This window comes from Pan troglodytes, chromosome 5 (assembly GCF_028858775.2).
Source record: "Pan troglodytes isolate AG18354 chromosome 5, NHGRI_mPanTro3-v2.0_pri, whole genome shotgun sequence".
Classification (NCBI taxonomy): domain Eukaryota; kingdom Metazoa; phylum Chordata; class Mammalia; order Primates; family Hominidae; genus Pan; species Pan troglodytes.
The window spans coordinates 156,614,350-156,635,892 of record NC_072403.2 but is presented as its reverse complement, the minus strand read 5'-3'; the positions used below and the strand labels follow the sequence as shown (position 1 = coordinate 156,635,892).

General features: G+C 35.6%; 1 protein-coding gene across 9 annotated transcripts in view; it reads right to left on the bottom strand.

The window, feature by feature from the left end:
• The window catches only part of UTRN (utrophin), a 568,196-nt gene that overhangs the window by 80,569 nt on the left and 466,084 nt on the right, over positions 1-21,543 (bottom strand). For all 9 annotated transcript variants that reach the window (XM_009452168.4, XM_001172875.8, XM_009452171.5 and 6 more), the window contains 4 exons: positions 20,792-20,938; positions 17,946-18,024; positions 14,750-14,810; positions 781-842 (listed from right to left, as the gene is read on the bottom strand). In XM_009452168.4, coding sequence (XP_009450443.2) covers positions 781-842; positions 14,750-14,810; positions 17,946-18,024; positions 20,792-20,938 — 349 coding nt within the window. The remainder of the gene's footprint in view (positions 1-780; positions 843-14,749; positions 14,811-17,945; positions 18,025-20,791; positions 20,939-21,543) is intronic.

Here is a 21,543-nt window from a genome sequence, read left to right as displayed (position 1 = left end):
AAACCGGAATTCTCGTCTGTGTTTTCTTGCATTTTTATATAAAAATGAATTTAGCTTTTAACAATTTAGACAAATTTAAACTAGGTGAGCTAATTTGATGGCACGTACTAAATAAAAAGTGAGCCAAAAGCAAATTTAAGGCAGTGGATTAAAGTTGGCTATTGTAATTGTATATCTATATATATTTTTTGCGTGCAAAGCTGGAGGTTAAGATGACTCAATACGAAGGAGGTAAAAACTACAATTACATTCCTCCCTGTAAATCAACTCTTTTTGGCTCACATGATTTCAAACCACACAATTCTCCTAAGAAAGGCAATACCTGTTTACTGCATTGCCCTTAGAAATTTAACTACTTTTAAATGTCAATGACATGATTCTTTTAACATTAATATGCCATGTAAGAAAGGCTGGTGATTAGCTCCTATTTAACAATATACAGTTCTCGGCCGGGCACAGTGGCTCACAGGAGCACTTTGGGAGGCCGAGGCGGGTGGATTGCCTGAGCTCAGGAGTTCGAGACCAGCCTGGGCAACACGGTAAAACCCTGTCTCTATTAAAATACGAAAAATTAGCTGGGAGTGGCGGCGGGCGCCTGTAGTCCCAGCTACTCAGGAGCCTAAGGCAGGAGAATTGCTTGAATCCGGGAGGCAGAGGTTGCAGTGAGCCGAGATCACGCCACTGCACTCCAGCCTGGGCAACAGCGAGAATCCACCTTAAAAAAAAAAAAAACCGGTTCTCAGTTGTTTAGGTTAATTTATTACTATTAATAACACTTACCAAGGGATTGAAAGAGTTCGGTCATTTTAGGATGGTCCCAACAGGTGGTCTGTGTTTGATGGCTGGAAAAAAAAGGTAAAATTTTAAAAATAAACAAAAAATCAAAAAACTTCATATAGGCCAAAAAGGAAATACCCAAGTAGAAATGATTTTTTTCAAATTTTTAAAAATACATGCAAAATTATCCTCATTATCAACCATTCAGAAACCCAATGCCCAATTGTTACTTAATATTTGAAACATTGGCCAGGGGCAGTAGCTCTCCCTGAAATCCCAGCACTTTGGGAGGCCGAGGCAGGTGGATCACTTGAGGTCAGGAGATTGAGACAAGCCTGGCCAATATGACGAAATCCCATCTCTACTAAAAATACAAAAATTAGCCAGGTATGGTGGTGGGTGCCTATAGTCCTAGCTACTCAGGAGGGTGAGGCATGAGAATTGCTTGAAGCTGGGAGGTGGAGGTTGCAGTGAGCCGAGATCGTTTCACTGCACTCTAGCCTGGGTGACAGAGTGAGACACTGTCTCAAAAAAATAAAAAATATTAATAATAAATTTTAGCCAGGTATGGTGCCTCACATCTATAATCCCAACACTTTGGGAGCCTGAGGTGGGAGCCCAGGAGTTTGAGACCAGCTTGGCAACATAGCGAGACCTCATCTCTATACAAAAGTTTTTAATAAAAATTTTTTAATAATAAATTTCATTTGAGCAACTACATTGTAAAAAGACAAATGAAATCTTTGCTTTGCCTATTTCAAACAGAACTGAAACTACAAATTAAAACCTAGATATAAAATGTGACTGTCATGAACCCTTTGGTCCTGGCTTGATGTGGCCAGATCAATGCAGGCTCCAGAATAAACCCATATCTGTTAAACAGATGTAGATTATCATTCAGAACGAATCCTCCAACAGCATAAGTAGTGCTGTGGGAGTCACTACACCTTAAAAGTCTCGTCATATTTCCAAAGATTGCAGAAACAAGTTTAACTCTGAATAACATCATCCCACAATCTACAGAGCCTCCCTCCTCTTCTACCTAGAGTCGAACTTTCCTCAGTGCAAATCTACCCTTTATTCTCTTCATGTGTATCTGGATTCCCCACTCCCCTCAGGCAAGTGTCTCTTGCCACTTAGACTCTGTGTTCCTCTTCTCAGCTTCCTCTCATTAACCAGTATTATTATTTTCTATATGTATTAAATTGTTTTCCTCATGTTCTTCACTTTAAAAGCAAGTTTTATACTTTCTCTTTTTCTGTAAATTTCAAAACTAATTCATACATTAGATGGAAGTTTTGGGGTAATAAATTGAGGTTAAAACATAAATGGAATGCTTCAATTAAGTTTCTTAGGTAAACAGTTCATGACTTTGGTGGGTCAGTGGCCTTACATTTAAAAAGAGTTAACTGCCCCTTATCTAGGTCAGGGTAGATTCATAACATTTAGTAATGCTCCAAAGACTTCTTAAATGACACCTAGTTCTTATAAAACTATTTAGTAAACTAAATGAACCAGCATAGTACCTAAGAGAGTGATATTACAACATTCATAAAATCAAATTCAAGAGAAATTATTTTTCAAGCCTATGTAATATATCAAAAACTGGGGCATGTCACTGGGAAAAGAACATCATCACTGTTATATATACACAGGTAACAAAAACCCCAAATAACTCATACTTACCTTTGAAAAATATTTAAAGTGTGTATTTGCAGTTGGGTACGTATCCCGGAAATATTAGCAATTGGGTATGTATCCTGGAAATTCCAAGATCTCAAACAAAATAATGTAACTACAATGTGAAGATCTGTCTTGGAAAGAGATGGAAAGTTGTCGGGCTCCTCTACCCAGATTCTTGACTCCAATGCAGAGACAAATACTTCTACTTCATGGTCCACTACTGAACACCAACAAAACCATTCCACCCTTTTGGTTTGATGGTAGTGATACTACAAATTGCTCAAAAGACCATGGAGCCGGGTACTGAAGTTGTTTGACCTAAATTCTTACTATTCATCATTAGGCTCAGAGCTTTACAGAAATGCAGAGTCTCAAAAAGAATTTCCTCCCTATCACCAACAAATATGGAAGGATTTGCTGAGGAGGTAATGCAATTCCAGTAAGGCATCATGGGCTCCCAGTCTGAGAGAACCTACTAGGGTTCATTGATCTCTTGTCTTCTCTTTCAGGGAATTTCAATCCCCACGACAACAGTACTGTCCAGAGACAGACATCCCATCATGATGGAGCAAACCAAGGCTCAAGAACCAAACTAAAGCCATCGGTAATGTAGAGCCAAACGTTATACTTAAACAACAAATATGCTTTCTCTGGAATTACAGGTGTGGGTCTTCACCTCACACAACCCCTACGGAATCACAAGAGGAAAATACCACTATTTCTCAGTCAGGCGGAGGACTGAGAATTCAAGGTGAACACCTCTTGCTAATGGCTCTTTTTAGTGAAACCACTACTGAGAGCTGACGGAACACACACATTTGGCAAACAGATGGAGGGAGGGAACGGGCATCTCCCTTTGTGAATTCAATACCAGTTGATTCATTAGGCAGAACTGCCAACACAGAAAATAAATACAGCCTCTGGTTACAAAAGTATAACTGCTGCTTACCAAACAACAGAAATAAAAAAAACAGGCAATGCAGTTGGCTGCTGTTTTTTTTTTAAGTCGGGGGAGAGGGTTAAAGCAAAATCCACAATGAACCCAAAGGCTTAAAGTATTTGAACAGCTGCAGATAGCTCAGCTCCTCTTGCCAAAATGCCTGAAGTTCTCCCAGAGTAGGCAACCAAAACAGAATAAAAGTAGCATTTTCCCCCAAAATAACAACAGCTTGGGTTCTAATTAATCTCAAATATGAACAGGGAGTGGGACTTCATATTGTGCAGCTTGATAAGCTCTAAAATAAAATTATGATTTTATTACTAAAAATCCTCTCTTTAAAAGGCAACAGCCATGGGAATCTATCCAAGAATAAAATTAAAACAAACAAACAAAAAAAAACACAAAAAACAAAGTAGCAATTAACAGTTAAGTACAAAATCATATGAAGCAAACAATAGTGAGAACATGTGACATGTAACTAGGCTGGCCAGCCATCCAGTTTTGCCTGTGCAGGGAAAAATTGTGAAGGTCTTTGTTGTGGGCAAAAAATGAGTGGGTATCCTGCAAAGCTTAAATTATCTCTGAGCTATTTTAAACTCTGCAAACTGAAGAAAACAGATAGTAATGCAAATGATTTCTGTCCATATAAATGCAAATTGTGCCCAGTGGAATGCAATTGATTATTGTCCTGTGGATATTGACCAGTTTGTCAGCTTTGCGTCCAGAGGTAAACTCATTTTAGCATCCCTAATCTCACTATAAATATGTGACATTTTGTATTCTCTTTGGAACCTATTATAACTTCTTACTGGTTCCCTTATTATGAGTTAAATGAAACATGCTCTTTTTGTATTTGTATAAGAGTTAAGATTTTTGCCTATTTCGAAAACTATCCTTCAAGCAGTATAAATCCTGCTTTATACTAGACTGTATACAGGAATTACACATCAGCATCCTGGTATAATTATTAAAAGTGCCCCCTTACTCTGAAGAGCCCCAGCTGGGATAACATATAATCTCTGCATTTTATGGACATTATTAAAATATTAAGCCAATAAGGTTAAGAAGTAGTATATCCTTCCACCTATCATTATTCATAACAATATAACACTGATAAGCCACAGAAAGTAAAACACAAATAATATAAGACTGCAGTACCAACAAATAAAACAAAAAAAGTTGTGCTGTAATACTGCCTAACATGTAACACAATGAACCAACAGCAAAGGACATGCACTTTTGATAGGCTGGTAAAATATTGATTTCTGGGCAAATGACTGCTCTGCGGAAGATACTTCTTAAACCCATTTGTCCTCATTAGAGTGGTCTCATATTTTTCCATGAAACCTTAAAGGATGATCAGAAGGCAACTTGTTTGTTCAAAAACTAACACTTACCCAAATATACTTATTTGTTACTAGCTATCCAATTTTATGCTTATAACTGGATTTTCTGAGGTTTGCTATATATCATTCCATTCCAATTATAATTATAAAGGCATATAACAGAACAAAACTAAAGATAAGTAAAAATACAAATGTGGGGACAAGAACTATGTATATTGCTCTGAGATAAGACAATCAAAGAAAGAAAAATATTTCTTCTTTGCTGTGCAAAGTAAAATATACTAGGTCAGGATGTATATTAATCACAGTAATAACATGCTATTTGAATGCTCGATTTGTACCAAGTAAACTTTTTTGGATAAACTTTTTCTATGTGTAAATTCAATTTGGATTACAATTCTATGACTTGGGTGACAATATTGTCTCCATCTTACAGATGGAAAAAACTAGGGCAGAGAGTGCTTAGATAGCTTGTCTGAGGTCCTATAGTAAATAATAGAAATGGGATTTAAACAGAGATAGTCTCATTTTAAGCTAAGCTCTTGATATGGAAGTATATTTGCATAATTAAGGTTTTAAAATATTTCTTGATGAATCTGTCCAAATTTGAGTCCATGGTCTATCATTAGAATCATTACAAATAACCTCATCGCCCTTGCTTCTCTCTCACCCCTTGCAAATCCCAGGCCTGGATCAGCTCAATTACTTGCCTACTCTGGACCTGAGCAGCTGTGGATAAAAACAACTGGAGAAAATCACTCAACAGACAGACTCAATTTACTTTAAAATATGTGATTTCAAACCTCAAATGTCCAACTCCTGGCAACTGCACTATATTCCCTAATAAACTTGCTTTCCCAAACTCCAAAACAGAAATTCACTACTGCTATCTCTCTCCCCAAACTGGTTTCTTTCTCTGCCTTAATATCATTTTACTTTATCTCACGCTTCATTGAAAACCTAAATACTACCAGATGAGGACTCCTTTCTCTCTCCACCACCAACTCAGGAAACCTCCCTCCAACTGCCAGTCTGTTATCCTCTCTCCCCTTTAACTGAGAAATTGTCCCCCTTCTTATTAAAGGCCAATTCTTCCCAATGATTTCTTAAAAATTTCTTGTGCTGCACTGTCAACCCCTCTCTCAAGAAGACTATCCTTTGTAGAATATAAATGTTTACAGACGTGCCATCCTTAAACACACACACACACACACCCCTACCTCAAATCTACATTTTCTGCTAGTTATCACTTTTTTCTCTCCTTCACAGATAAAATTCACCAATGAGTACTGTACCATATCTACTTCCTCGTGTCCCATTCACCACTCCAGCCACTTCTGTTTGGCTTCCAACTTTTCTCCTGCACTCAAACTGGTCCTATAATTATTAGCAATGAACTCCATGGTGCCAAGTGGAGTGGCCATGCCTCAGGATGGGGAAAAATAAGAGACGACAAACACTGTAAGTAAGTTATACAGTGTATTAGAAGGTGGGAGGTACTATGAGAAAACCAGAAGTCTCCAGAAAAGGAAGTTGACACAGGCAAAATACAGGTTCTGTTAACATTTACTTTATGTACACTTATAGAAGTTACATATATATAGCAATCAAGCACGAGCTCCCAACTAATCGATTTTGCATTCAACTGCCTAAAGTATGAAGAGTGAAAACAAATGTTGGCAATCTGATATGACAACATTTATTTGAGTAACACCTTCTTAAAGATCTGAGAGGTGGTGTACTTACTTTGGAATTTATAATCTTTTCAGTCCTTGTTTCACCCAAGACTAGAATATAGGAAGAATGTGGAGTACCCCCATCAGTAACATTGATTCTCACTCTGTGCACGTGCTTGTGTGTGTGTGTGGGTGGGTGTGGGTGTGTGTGTGTCTGTGTGGAAAAGCCCCTGGGGAGAGGATGGAGGTAGTGGGTGAGAAAGCTGCAGGAGTAACTTATATATTCCTCAGGTTATATTCAACTTCCTCATCCACTCGCAAACACTGTCTACTGTCCTCTAAGCTTTTAAAGGCAGGAAATCCAAAGATATACTTTTAGAAACAAAAATTAACTTAAGAGAAAAGAAGCGTGGAGGTCAGAATTTCAAGAAAAAAAAAAATTCTGTCCAAAATTCAAATAAGATATATGATCCTATTTGATAATAGGTACGGCAAAAGTTTAGAGTCTTCCTTAAAAAATGCCATTAGTATCTCATGATAATGAAGACAGGAGGCAGGAAGAAAACATTGTAAACAATGAATAATTCCGTAGGATTTGACTATAAAATGCATTTAAGCTGGGCACAGTGGCTCATGTCTGTAATCCCAGCATTTGGGGAGGCCAAAGCAGGAGGACTGCTTCAGGTCAGGAGTTTGAGACCAGCCTGGGCAACATAGCAAGACTCCATCTCTAAAAAAAGTCCAATTAGCTGGGCATGGTGGCATGTACCTGTAGTCCCAGCTACTCAGGAGGCTGAGGCAGGAGGTTCACTTGAGGCCAGGAGTATAAGACTGCAATGAGCCATGGTTGCACCACTGCACTCCGGCCTGGGCAACAGAATGAGACCCTGTCTCTGAAACAAAATACACTTAAAGTAATTTCACACTCAGGAGTAGATTTAAAGATACAAACATGGAAAGGACTATAAAGAAATAGGCTACCATACCATACACCCCAAAATATAAGATGTCAATATTGCATGTATGACTAATAGAACATTTGTTACAAAACAATAAGACAAAGTTTATTTGTGTTTGTTTTTAAATAAAGTAGTAGAATTAATGATCAAAACTGATGTGTCTACGTGCAAGGGGAGGGACAGGTGATAATTGTCTTGAGGGTACTAGATTGCCTGGAAATATAAACATGCAAATACTCAGTAAACCCAGGGGATCCGCTAGCTTGATAATATTTCTACATGAGCCCAGAATTCATAGGGAACCCCACCTCCCACCCAACCCTACCCTCATCTCCGTGACTCCCAAACTGGGGAGATTCAGACCATCAGCCAAATTCCTGTAGGTCATTCGTTGTTGCACTGGCCCTGGGGAGCCTTGTATGCCCCCATCTGAAGGTGTTAACACCAGGACTATGTTCCCACAACAGTTGAGGGGATCATTGTATCCTTTAAGTTTGCTTTTAAAAGCTGGATTTGTAGCTGTTAGCTTTTTATTTAAAAAAAATTACTACTTTATCTCTTTCTTTTATGTATTTTTAAAAGCAGGGATTAATTACTTCTATTTTTTTCTATATGGTTAAACGAAATCTTTTACTATATTATTTTACTTTATAATCAGCATATTTCTATTTATTTTACAATTTTAAACATTATTACTTCTGTACTTTTGCTAATTGCAATGGCAGTTTTAAAAATGTAATCTTTATAAAGTATAGATATCTTTTTTCCTCTCTAAATGGCCCCACAGTGATCCTTCCTACATTGTATGGTAGAACTTTACTAACTGCATCCCTTACCCTAAAAATCAAATTGCCCAGTAAGGCTGATGGTGCCATTATAATGCAATAGAGTTGGGTAATCTAGAAGATTCCAAGCCAAAATACTACTTCATGGCCCAACAATATGTAGACTAATGGCAGTGAAGGTGATATTTTAAGTCCTTAACTACCTAATGTCTCTCAAAGACAATATCAATTCCACCTAAATTACCTCAATTAACTAGGACACCAGTAATACATAAGATTTCTTCCCAGTGATGGTTTGCTGGCTGCTGCAGGGCAGGCTTTCTACTGTTTAGATTTTTAGTTAGCCAAGGTATGCTTATGCTCATTTATCTGAAGCCCCTCCAAGCCCAGGGGTTTAGTGATCCTAAGGTACTTACATTCTTTCATAAAGCAATTTTGTTCTTACCTCCCCATCAGCAGACTTGGCCCAGTGAGTTTTAAATATTTATTTTCAGTAAAAACAGAGTCACAGACTACTAGAAAGACAGACTCTCCAGTACATTTTGCTTATGCTTCTATTTCATTTACTTCTTTATCATTAAAACCAAAACCACAAGCTCCAGTTCTTGAAAGAGATTCAAAGTGCGGCCCAAGAGTTCTTTACTTAAAAAACTGGAACCAAAAAGATACCATCCCTCATCTTCATGAAAGAGGGAAGGGAGAAATAAAGACTGCTGTAAGGACCCTTTTGGAGAGAGCTATGTTTATTTTTCATTGTTAATTATACCTTTGTTACGGGTTTATTCTGTTCTGGGATAAGTTTTCTATAACCGTTAATGATAAAATGCTTTATGTTAATTCTTCGTTGTTGCTGTTACACACACTTTGTTAGCTTTCATTTTCCTGTTAGGCTGAGTATTTGGAGACTGCCTTGCTGATACTCCTCTCTGCCCATATTTAGGGAAGGACTATTTCTTCTGTATTGCCTAAGCTGGCGCACAATTCTTCTAAAGAAGTATGCATGAATTCTCTCCTCTAGACGGTATATGTAGTTCTGCCAAGACAAGTATATATAATCTATGCAAATGAACTGTATGACTGCGATAAAGATCAACTACTCGCTCCCCAAGATTTTACAACTATTACAAACTTCATTTCCTTTCAGTTACTGAAGGATTAGGGCAGTTAGAGGGTGGCCTTGGGAAATGAGAGTAGGTCTAAAAGAGCTTTGCAGGATTATCAATAATGGGCACAAGAATGGAAAATAAAAGTATAAAGAGAGATGAAATAAATTGAGGATAATCTTCATTTGGATCCACTCAAAGGGGGAGTTAGAACAAGGGAAACAAATGTAAGACAGCAAATTTTATAGATATAGACAAGTTTATGCTGGTTAATTTCTTGCAATATTGAGGAATGTCAGTTTTAGAAAATGTGACATGCATGGTATATATAACCAGAGATTACTAATATGTTCATAATGAAAGCTGTGTGTTGTGTATTATTGTACTTTGTATTTAGGGTTCTATGAAGAATTAACATCTGCACTTCAGACTCCAGTGGGAAAAACTGAGCTATAGAATTGTTAAATTGTGATGGTGACACCTTGTCACAAGAACAGAATAGTCATCTGTAGCAAGACTAAAGGCTTACTGAAAAGTCAACAACTCAGGCTTTAGAGAAGGTGTTATAAGGAAAAAGGAAAATCTTATTTCCTAACTACATCTTATTAAATTCTATTAAATACTGTGACTTACCAACAGGCCGGATGTATAGAGAACCATCTGTGTTTCAAGTCCCTTAGGACTTATAAGCCAGCTTTGTTGGCCGTCTTACTCGCAGATACTTAAATCTACCCGTTGACAGAAATCTTCAGATCATGTGAATGGGGAAAGATAGAGGAAGGCCAAAGAGTGTGTTTCCCCACCTCAGAGTTCCTCTCAAGGTCCAACTGGCAAGCACTGTGGGAATGACATCTTCCTATCTATGAAAAAGCACCTTTGTCCATTACCAGACCACAGTGTGAAACTGCTTTAAACATCTAGAAAATAGATCCTCCTGTAGAAATTAGCCTATGGAAAAGCCTATACAAGGGCAGTGTGGAGTACTGGAAAAAGCATGGGCTTTGTCCTTGGACAGCTGGACTCAGCTGCTGGCACACAGGAGGTGCATAGTAAATGGTAACCGTCTATGGTATGAAAGAAAGGATGTTTGCTCATACTTTCTCCACTACTATCCTCCTTCCTAAATATAATCCTTCATCCTATTCAAAGTTTCCATGGGACTAAAAACTTCCGTCCTCTGACTCAACTAATATTGGGGCCAGGACACAGCACCGCATAGTGATCAGGAGGAGTTCAGGAGCTGTAGACAATCCCTGGGTTTGAACAGTAGCTCTTCTATTTACCAGCTGTGTAATCTCAAGCAAGCTGTAAGTGTGCTTATTAATTACTTTTAATGCAGTTATTGATAATTCATTAAGACTTATCTGTAAATGGGGGTAATTATAGTACCTATACTTCACTTGGCTAATGAGAGAATTAAAAGAGATCATCTATGCACAAGATTCAGCACAACACCTGGCAAATAAATCACTGTTCAAAAATGTAATTTATTACAATGATCATTATTATTTCCCACAGCAACTATTTATTATTATTATATGTTATTATTATTTCTGTGGCAAACTGAGAAGTGGTGAATTTTACATGGTTAATGTGATGCATTAAGAAAGTTCAACCGAACCCAAAGCTTTCATTCCTCTTATCCCTCATATTCCCTGGAAGTTAACTTTTATCTGAGGAAATGAACAACTTGTGCAAAATACATAACCAAAAATTTACAATGAGAGAGATCTGGCTTTTATGGCAGATTTTTGTATATTGTGAAGGCAGCAAGAACCATTTTAAATTTTCTTTTTCTGTCTCTCTTTATTTATTATTATTATTATTATTATTTTTAAGGAGACAGAGTTTCACTCTGTTGCCCAGACTGTAGTGCAGTGGTGTGATCATGGCTCACTGCAGTCTTGACTTCCTGGGCTCAAGTGATCCTCCCACCTCAATCTCCTGATTGCTGGGACTATAGGCGCATGTTACCATGCCCAGCTAATTTTTTGTAGAGATGGGGTTTTGTCATGTTGCTTAGGCTGGTCTTGAACTCCTGGGGGCAAGCAATCCACCCGCCTCAGCCTCCCAAGCATTAGGATTATAAGCATGAGCCACTGCACCCGGCCCCATTTTAAATGTTCTTAAACCCTGAATACAATGAGCTCTCATTGCACTATACTAGGAAAAAAGAAATAACTAGATCAGTTTCAGAAAGTCTACCTTAGAGGAAGCAAATAAAATTTTCAAATGTTAATTTTAACTTAAGATATTAACAAATAGAGAGGTTTATGCTATATAGACTAGTTTTAACTTAAGATATTAACAAATAGAGGGATTTATACTATATAGACTAGTTTTAACTTAAGATATCAACAAATAGAGGGATTTATACTATATAGACTCTTTCAGTTCAGATTTATATTCTTTCATTTTCTACAAACACATGAGCCATGGAGCCACCGCAGTGCACTTCAAAATATTAATAAGGAATTACCTAGAGAGACAGAAATGCAGTGGGAAGCCATCAAAGTGGGCTTTAAGTGATCTATAAAATTAAAATATGACATAAAAATAATTTGCCCTTCCTAGTCTCCTTTCAACTTTCTGGCCATATTCTAACGTGAATACATACTTAAACATCAAAAACATTGAATATTTCTACCTGAATATTATTTTTTGTTGGCCATATACATTCTAATTTGCTCCAGGAAATTCTCATTGCATGGCAATCATGCAAAATTTGTTTTAAACATTTTTCTTCTACTTTTGAAGCCATGCAAAGGGAAGTGTATATTAAAAGCTTTTTCATTCTCCATTTGCTTGGTTATTAATTTGGGAATTAAATTTTGTTTTCATAACAATTCTTCACACATAAATACTGGCTTTTATAACTCTACCTTCAGAATTTGATGTTCCTTCTTCATGAGGAAATAAACTGTTAAATTACACAGTGAAAGATCCTGGTTAAACAAGTTTTGTGAAAATGGGAATTTGCTATATACAAATGGGCACATTTCTAAAAATTTGGAAGACTTAAAAGACATTTAACACTAAAACTACATATATTTTAAACAATCCGATCTTTTACTGGTGATGGAGAAGATTTTTTTAAATGCTACAGTCCTAAACGTTATTATTTAAAATAGTGGCCATCACTATATTATATCTATTTTCCAGTGCTGGTAATAGTGCTCTAGCCAATGGGAAGCCAGGTAAAACTAACGTTTATTCTACCAATCTGCCCCATAAGAACTCTGCCCCACAAGAACAAGAATACAATCCTACCAGATCCTTCCAAAATTATAAACATTTTGAATTAGAGAAATTCTGATTTAGACAATTCTCAGTCATATATAATTAACCTGAACATACAGAAATTCATTTTTAAAAAAGAGCTAAAATTAAGGATGGACTTTAAAAGTGCCAAACCACACAGATAATCGTGATATAAACATAAAGCAAGATATTTAATTTTTTTATTTAGTAAAACCCAAAAACTAGATCCAGTTTGCATTTTTAAAAAAATCACATGATAAAGGACTCTAAGTCAATTCAATAAATTAATTAATTTCAATTAATTTGCATGAACTTCTTGATTTTTGTATAGTACATGCATTAATTTTCTATTGCTGTTACAAAAATGTCTCCCTGGGATAAAATCAAAGTTGGCAGGGCTGAATTCCTTCTCTGGAGGTTCTAAGAGGGAATCCCATTTCTTTGCCTTTTCCAGCTTCTAGAAGCTGCCTGCATTCAAGGATCATGTCTGCTTCCTTTACCTTCCAAGCTAGTAGCTAGCATTCTCAAATCTCTGTCTCCTCTGCCACTTTTAAAGGCCCCTGGGATTACATTAAGCCCATCAGGATAATCCAGAATAATCTCCCTAATTAAAGGTCAGTTGATTTGCAACCTTAATTCCATTTACGACCTTAATTCTCCCTTGCTTTGTAACCTAACATTTTCACAGGTTCTAGGGATTACGATGTGAGCATCTTTTGGGGGTTGGGAGCAGTTATTATTTTGCCTACCACAGTACATCAGATTTATATCTAAATTTGTAATATTAAATTCAAGTCAATATTCAACCAAGCAAATTAAAGTTCTCTAATACTATTACTATTATTATTGTTATAGTGTACAATAAAAATGTAAACAGTTTTAAACGTTTTCAGTTAGATAATCACATCTTCTTTCACTAGAGACATGCCAACTTACCCAGCGTCTGACCTCTTTCCATTCTTACTTGGGCAAATTTGACACCAATCAATTGCTTTAATACCTTGTTCCCAACTCAGTTCACAACTCAGTGCATTGTAGGTTATACATTGATAAAAATATTAAACTCCCATAAGCTAATGTAACGTATATTGCTTATTATATTTATTATATATTATGCAAACCTGTTTTTTACCCTGAGCTTACATCTCAGACTGTAATAAAAAATTATAAGAAAAGACTATTTCACTAACATGGACTTCACACAACGTTTTCAGGAAGTATACTGGAAGAGCAGATTATTAGCATTTGTATAGATTTTGGAGATACCACACCCCATGTTAGAAATGATAAAAAGGAAACTTGGCCCAGAGATCTTCATCTGACTTACCTGAGGTCACACAGCTAACCTGAGACAGAGCTGTCTCCTGACAATAAGTAAGTGTTGTCATGATTATGATGCTGTTCGTCTGACACATAAAATAGGGTCAACTATGACTCATCACTAGAGCACGTTGTAAATTAATATCTTTACTAAGTTACACTCCAAGGGACTATAGAAGTAGAATTTTATCATTCTGTTCCATGACAATATATAGCCCTAAGCCAAGGATCAACGCCTACTAAGAGCCTGTGTAAATTATACAAAACTTATAAAATGTCATATAAGAAGAAGAAACAGTATGCAAGAAGGAGAAACTAACTGGACAACAAAATCAAAGAATGATGAGCCTATGCTAATAATGCAGATAACTTCTATAAGACAAAGAAAAACTTGACAATATTTCACTTTTTCATGATAAATCATTATTTCTTATTGGTGGAATAAAATGACAAGAGTATAAGACATTTTTATATGGATTTTCTTAGAGGAAGAAAAATGGTTTAGAATTTGTACAATTTGACAAATATCATTATGTCAAGAGTATTTTGAAATTCTGTCATTTTCTCCAATTTTTTTTCTAACTTTTTAGAGACTGGATCTTGCTTTGTTGTCCAGGCTGGAATACAGTATGGCCATCATAGCTTATTGTCTGTCTCCAAATATTTAAATCTCTACTTTAAAATATATCAGCTAAACACACCTATATCCCTAATCTGATACATGAAAAATATAAGTCTCATGTTAAAAGTAGTTTCTTTTTAATATTAACTATATCACAGTTTCTTTCAGATAATAGGACTGAATTCTATTTTTAAAAGTTATGGGGGGAGAAGCCTCTTAAGTTATCAATAAAACATGATTTTCTTGGTATCATAAAGGAGAATTAAAATCAACTTACTTGATGTAATAGGGCACTTTATTATGTGAAATGGATCTTTGCCACGGCAGCTGGACTGACGCTGAGGAAACAAAGGGAGATTATTGGAAACGTTGGAAACCAAAAAGCCTTACACCTTAATGCAAAACAACTGAACATTTTATAGCAAATTCAATGAACTGCTCTGGTTTCTGAGCTGGATTCCTATAATTATGAGATCCACTGGGCCAAACAAAAAATGGCTTTAAGGATTCATTTGAAGTAAAACAAGAAACAATACAGGTTCAAGGTCTAATGCCAACTAATCTAACCTGTTGATAAAAATACTTTTAAACTTTCAAATGGTGTTGTTTATAAATACTACAGTTTAAACCTTAGTGCCATCTGGAAACTGTACTCCATATATATTTTTGATAAAGCTAAAACCAAAATTAATTTTACCTGGTATATCCAGATTAAAAATTAGATTTTTCAAGACTGAATTTTCCAGATGACTAATAACATTGTTTACTTTGCATCATAGTCACAGGAGTAGCTATTGAGTACAGATGGCATTTAAATAAATTCAATTCTATAACATTTAAAAAGAAGGAATTTAAAAATAGGCAAAAAGTTGTGAAGAACCAAGGCAATCGTCTAGGCAGAAAAATCCCAATTTCTTACTTTCATCTGAAACATACAGAGAGCCCAGTCTCCTACTTTTGCACTAGACCTTACTATGACTGAGATTTTACGGGGTTTTTAAATTGAGGTACTTTTTTTTTTTTTTTTTTTACAATTCTAGTTACTTCTTACTTATAAAAAATATATTATTCCTACATTAACCAATTATTTTAAGACTTATTTAAGAAGAATAGTACATGTGAATTTAGTGCCATAAAAGAATTTTGCTAAATGAACAAATACAAAAATTCAAATAATACTTTGAATTTTCATACTTTGCAAATATCATCAGATCCTCACGTAGCCAGTTGTCACCAATACTTTTTTTCTCAATTTCATGTCACATTAATATCTTACAACTATTCAGCATTCTAAACTTTGCCAAGCATTTTCAAATATATGTTTTTGGTAAGGAAGCCAGCAAGATACACATTAAAGTTCCATTTGATAGATGAGGAACTAAATGTGTAGAGATAAAATAACTTGCCCAAAGAGTGATAGCCAGTAAATAAACGGTCGAGCTCAGATGTGATCTCAATTTCTGAACACTAGCTGAGCAATTTTTCTACTCAACAATTTCTCCTCTCTTTATAAAAGGCAAGCACTCTGTTCTCAATCTATGCCCACCAAAGTATAAACAGGGATGAAAATGAGGAAGTAGGTATGTTACATTTCTCATTAGAGCCAACCTCATTTCAGTGTTGGCACCAGGCTAATAGGTCAGTTTTTATTTTGTGCCTAACTAAACAGGCTTCTGTTATAACCATGGCTGAAGTCCAAGAAATATAATAAAGCCAAAGATTCCAAGCAGCAAAGGATAACAATTATTAAATTTATTAATTGGGACTTTGTTTACACTTCCCCACTCATTTTAATAATTGTTTTGATTTGAATAACTTCTACATTCTTGGATTCTCAGTGTTAGACAATACAAGGCCATGTATTTGACTTTTACAAAAATGTGTATAAATTTCACAATATTTCACTTCCAAAAGAATATGTGCTTGATTTCCACTATGAGAGTGATTGCTAGGTGAAACTATAGCATTTCATCAATATTAAAGATAACTGATAGTTAGAACTGTAAAGACAGTCTCAATTATTTTGTAAATTCCTCTTTCATTTGGTCTTGGTACATAGCTTTACATTTTGAAAAACTGAGCTTTAGAAATCTGGAATACTTAATAATCTAATAAGTATACAGCAAACCTATTTACTTCATCAACATTGATGGTATCTGGACTTTAAAAATGTGTCCTGGCATCTAGGTACACAGTATATTCCAGGAAGGCGTATACCAAAGATTAACTACCTAAGGTCTAAGGTTTGTGAAACAGAAAAACTGTATGGAGTTGAGGTAGGGGTGGGGGCAGTGAGGAGGGTGAGAGGTAGAGAGGTATAGGGCAGGAAGGGGCAGAAAATGACTGATTAAGATTCTTGAAATTGTAAAAGAAAAGCCCAACCTTTAACTGAGGTAAGGCAGTTTATCAATAGGGACAAAAACATTAAGAGGAAATATAAATGTAATCAATTTAGTTAGAAGATATAGTACTTTTTAGCTGTTTCTATGGTTATAGTTGCAAAAAAACTGTCATAATTGAGAAATAAGCTTTGCCCTAAGTTTTAAAGTTTACTTAAATTGAATTAAATGAAACAAATTGCTTTCTTACATATATTTGCTAAAGGAAATGAAAGGAAAGGAATTAATATTTATTGAAAGCATTTGTGTCAAGAACTGTGCTAGGTGCTTTGTGTAATTGGATATGCCTTGTCATTGAGTTCTCAAAACAATCAGAGGAAATAGGTAATACGGTATTTTAAGACAAAGAAATCAACCTTCAGAAATTCACAGGTCTGGTAAGCGACAGAATGAATGTTTAAACTCAATCTGGTTGACTATAAATCCGACATTCTTTAGTATCTTCAGCAGTGAATGATAAAGTAGAAGCTCAAATTGTTTATTGAAGATCTCAAGAATAGTCCATAAATTTAACAATTCCAGTTGAAAAATATTACATAAAATTCTGCATAGGTGGTTTGGCTACATACGCAATACTCGAATAGCAGAAAAACTAAATATAATCGCAGCGAGCCTAATAAATCAAAATCTTCCCACTTAAAGATTTATGGGGAATGATTTTTTTTACTTTGAAAGTTGAAGGTGTGTTTTAAATAAGCACATTTTAAGCAGAAAAATTAATTTAAAACCTTAAAAGATAAAACTGATTTCTTTATTATGAAAAAGTTCATAATCTTTGCCTATGACAAAGCAATGATGATATGATACTATGTTAGTTATCATAACAGACGTTCCAATGAGAAACCATAGCTAAAGATGAGTTCATTTCTCTTCCACCTTGAAGACTTCTCAGTTGTCATTACGTTATTATAAATAATAACCATTAAGCAATATTTTCATTGATGTTAGTACCTCCTTACATGCATCTATCTAAATAAACATATTTATAGCAAGGAATACGGCTTCTTCAATTAAAGTGAAAGAAAATGCTAATTCATTCAATTAATGCGATCAGTCCAGTTTATTAGTACTTACTAGAGAGAAAATGCTGAGAGGATGGTCCAAAATCTCTGTGGGCTTCCTGAAGCTGTTTAAGGCGATCATCCACAGAAACCTGTACACATAGACATGCAAGTCAGAGGAAATAATTTGATTCCAAAACAATAACTTTAATAATATTTTTGCTTTAAAGACTATAATAAATGATGCTATTGCCCAGGATATGATTGTTTATATAGACCCCTTAGACCCCTTCTCTGTCTCTGGTATCAGAGTAATGGTAAAAAAAAAAAAAAAAAAAGACTCCTTCTGACCTCAAATAATAGTAAACAGTGCCAGGTACTCTTCTAAGCAATTTATAGAAATTAACGCTTTAGTCTTCACAATAACTGTAAAGGTTATTTTTATCATCATCTTACAGATTAAGAAATTAAAACACAAAGAGGTATCCAAGTATATAAAGCTAGTGAGTGGCAACACTCCTGTTCGTATTCTGGTCATACAGTGCCAGAATCTGTGCCCTAACTGTTACTCTGCATTGCCTCTAAGGCAGTACATTGTTTGTAAAGCCTCTAAAGTCAAAATGTGGTCATGGGATCAGTGACCACTCATCTCTCTTTTGTAAGGAAGATGGTAAAAAGTGTTATGGGGAGCAAATGAAAAAGAAGCCTAGGAAACTAGATAGTTAGATAGATAATAGATTATATATATATATGGGGAGTGAGAGAGAGAAATAGACAGTACATAGATAGTGGATAGTTAGAAGGATAGAGTGAGTGAGGTGGTAGAAGATAAACAGAGAATGAAAAGACATGTGAGTATGCAACATCTTATTTTCCTCCAAATTTGTATCTGATCATCTCTACTTCGGGTTGAGATATATATTTCAGTTTGTACAGGCATATTAATGTACTCTTCGTATTTTTTTTAATATACATTTTTGGTTTTGGTTTTGTTTTGTTTGTAAAGACAGAGTCTCACTCTGTTGCCCAGGCTGGAGTTCAGTGGCACGATTATGGCTTACTGCAGCCTCGACCTCCTGGGCTCATGCAATCCTCCCACCTTAGCCTCCCAGGTAGCTGGGACTACACGCATGTGCAATCATGCCGGGTTAATTTTCTTTTTTTTTTGGTAGAGACAAGGTCTCACTATGCTGCCCAGGTTGGACACTCTACATCTTTTATCCACATCTTTGTTTTTGTTTTATTTTTAGAGACAGGGTCTCACTCTGTTGCCCAGGCTGGAGTGCGGTGGCACAAACATAGCTCACTGTAACCTTGAACTCCTAGCCTCAAGTGATCCTCCCACCTCAGTCTCTCAAGTAGCTAAGACTACAGACGCACACCACACCACACATGTAATTTTTTAATTTTTATTTTGTAGAGACAGGCTCTTCCTATGTTGCCCAGGCTGGTCTCAAACTTCTGACCTCAAGCGACCCTCTCACCTCAGCCTCACAAAATGTTGGGATTACAGGCAAGAGCCCCCATGCCTAGCCTTTTAAAAATACACATTCTATAGTTAGTTCTCTGCATTATGAAAATGTAAAGGGTTACTAAACGGAGAAACTAAATGCAAATCAATAACAACTGCACACAGCCTACTGACATTTCCATTTCCTTTTTCGAGCCTTGGTCATGTAATGCTAGTTACTGTTCCACTTAGAGGGACAATCTCATTTGCAGCTGTCCTTAAATGAAACTGTGTATGTCTGATTCCCTGGACAGCACTAGTTCCTCCTGGCTAGCTATTTAAATTGCATTAGTATGCACTTTGTTCATTAAGGCCTAAAAGCCTTCAAATGCCACACTTTATGAGTAAAGAAAATATTACTCCTGCAATTCAACAGTGTTGCCCACCAGCATAGATTTTTCTCTTCTTATCCAACCAGCAACTAACATCTGAGCTCTAGAGGTTACCAGGATCATAGATAAGGATGACAGAATACATATCTGCTTTCAAGTATAACATATTCCCCGACTTCTAATCTTCGGAAATCGTGATAACAGAAATAGAATGGGAAGTAAATCAAGATGGACCATAAGAATCATCACATGAAGATAATGAATTAGAGAAACAGAGCAGAAGAAAAAAAAAGAATAAAGAACAAATATTTCTATGTTCCACCCACTAGAAAAACACATATAAATTTAACAGATTTTGCTTTACTAATCTTAGGTTATTAACACTCTTTGCAAAGACTAAGATTGTAAAATATTGTATACTAATTTCTTACTTCTTCAATTTCATTAAGAAAATATGAACCATTGAGTGCTTTGATATTTGAATTAATTCAGCAAACCTATTATATGATAAAATATATCTCTCAAATGTTTTTATGTGCTACATCAAAATTGCATATTTAAATAAGGTCTAGAGTCATTAAACCAACTGCATTAGCTAAAATCTAAGAACTAAAGGTAAACACCACTGGTATAAATGTGCTATCTGGAAAAAATAAGGAAGATATTTAAATAGCAACCAGTTAGAAGAAAAACAATAGAGACTTTCCTGATTTTTCAAAATGAAAAAAAAAAATACATGATGAAAGTAAGAAAAATGACTCCTTTATTAGCCATTATGTGAAAAATGTTTCTGTGACCTACCACAGGTTTCAATTACTGTGATTTATTTAACCTTTTGCAATTTTCTACAAATATCATATGAATAGTACATCAAAAAATTAAATTAAACTCTATAAATAAATGAGGCCTTTAGGTTCAAGATACTGAAAGACAAATACCTGATGTCATCACATGCTAAATTCATTATCAAATACCATCAGCAAAGAAAGAGAAAACGGTGAGTGGTAATATAGTGAGGTAGGGTTTAAAGACCACCCAAGGTGTAAGCCTGCATTATGAAGGGGAATAAGCTGATACCTGTAAAAGTTTCCATCGCATATTAAGGTCATCTAGCTGGCGAGACATCTTTAGAGAGGGATGCAGGTCAAGTGGAGACAGCTGACTGGATAAATCATTCACCGTTTTAACTTTAAAGTTGATTGGTGCAATTTCTTCTCTAAATGCCTAGAAGAAAAGAACAAAAAATATATTATTGGAAACGAATATAACAAAAGTTAATACAGTTGATCCTTGAATAACTTAGGTCTGAACTGCATGGGTTCACATATGCACAGATTTTTCTCAACCAAACTTCCTGGGTCCATTTATGCACAGATTTTTTTCAACCAAACATATGGAAAATACAGTATTTGCAGGATGTGAAACCCATATATATATGGAGAGCTGACTTTTCCTACATGCAGGTTCCACGGGGAAATGTGGGACTTGAGTATACATGAGTTTTGGTACATGCGGGGTCCTGGAATTGTACTTCCAAATAAATGGCAAGGCCAGCTCAGAGGAAATCAACTACAGTTGCCCACTCAACAACAGCTGACTTAATTCAGGTCTTCAGTAACTTGGATGAAGAACCAAAAAGTCATTGTTTGTTACCCAAAAATATAAATAAGTGTGTGAAGAAAAAAATTATAATTCAAACTTTTAAAATGATTATGTATTTCCTTTCATGCTTTTTATTATATGCAGTTTACTCTGGAAAATGTATGCCATTATTTTCCACTTTACTGATATCTAATGTTGATTCTATCTTTAGTTTGTATTCGTATTTT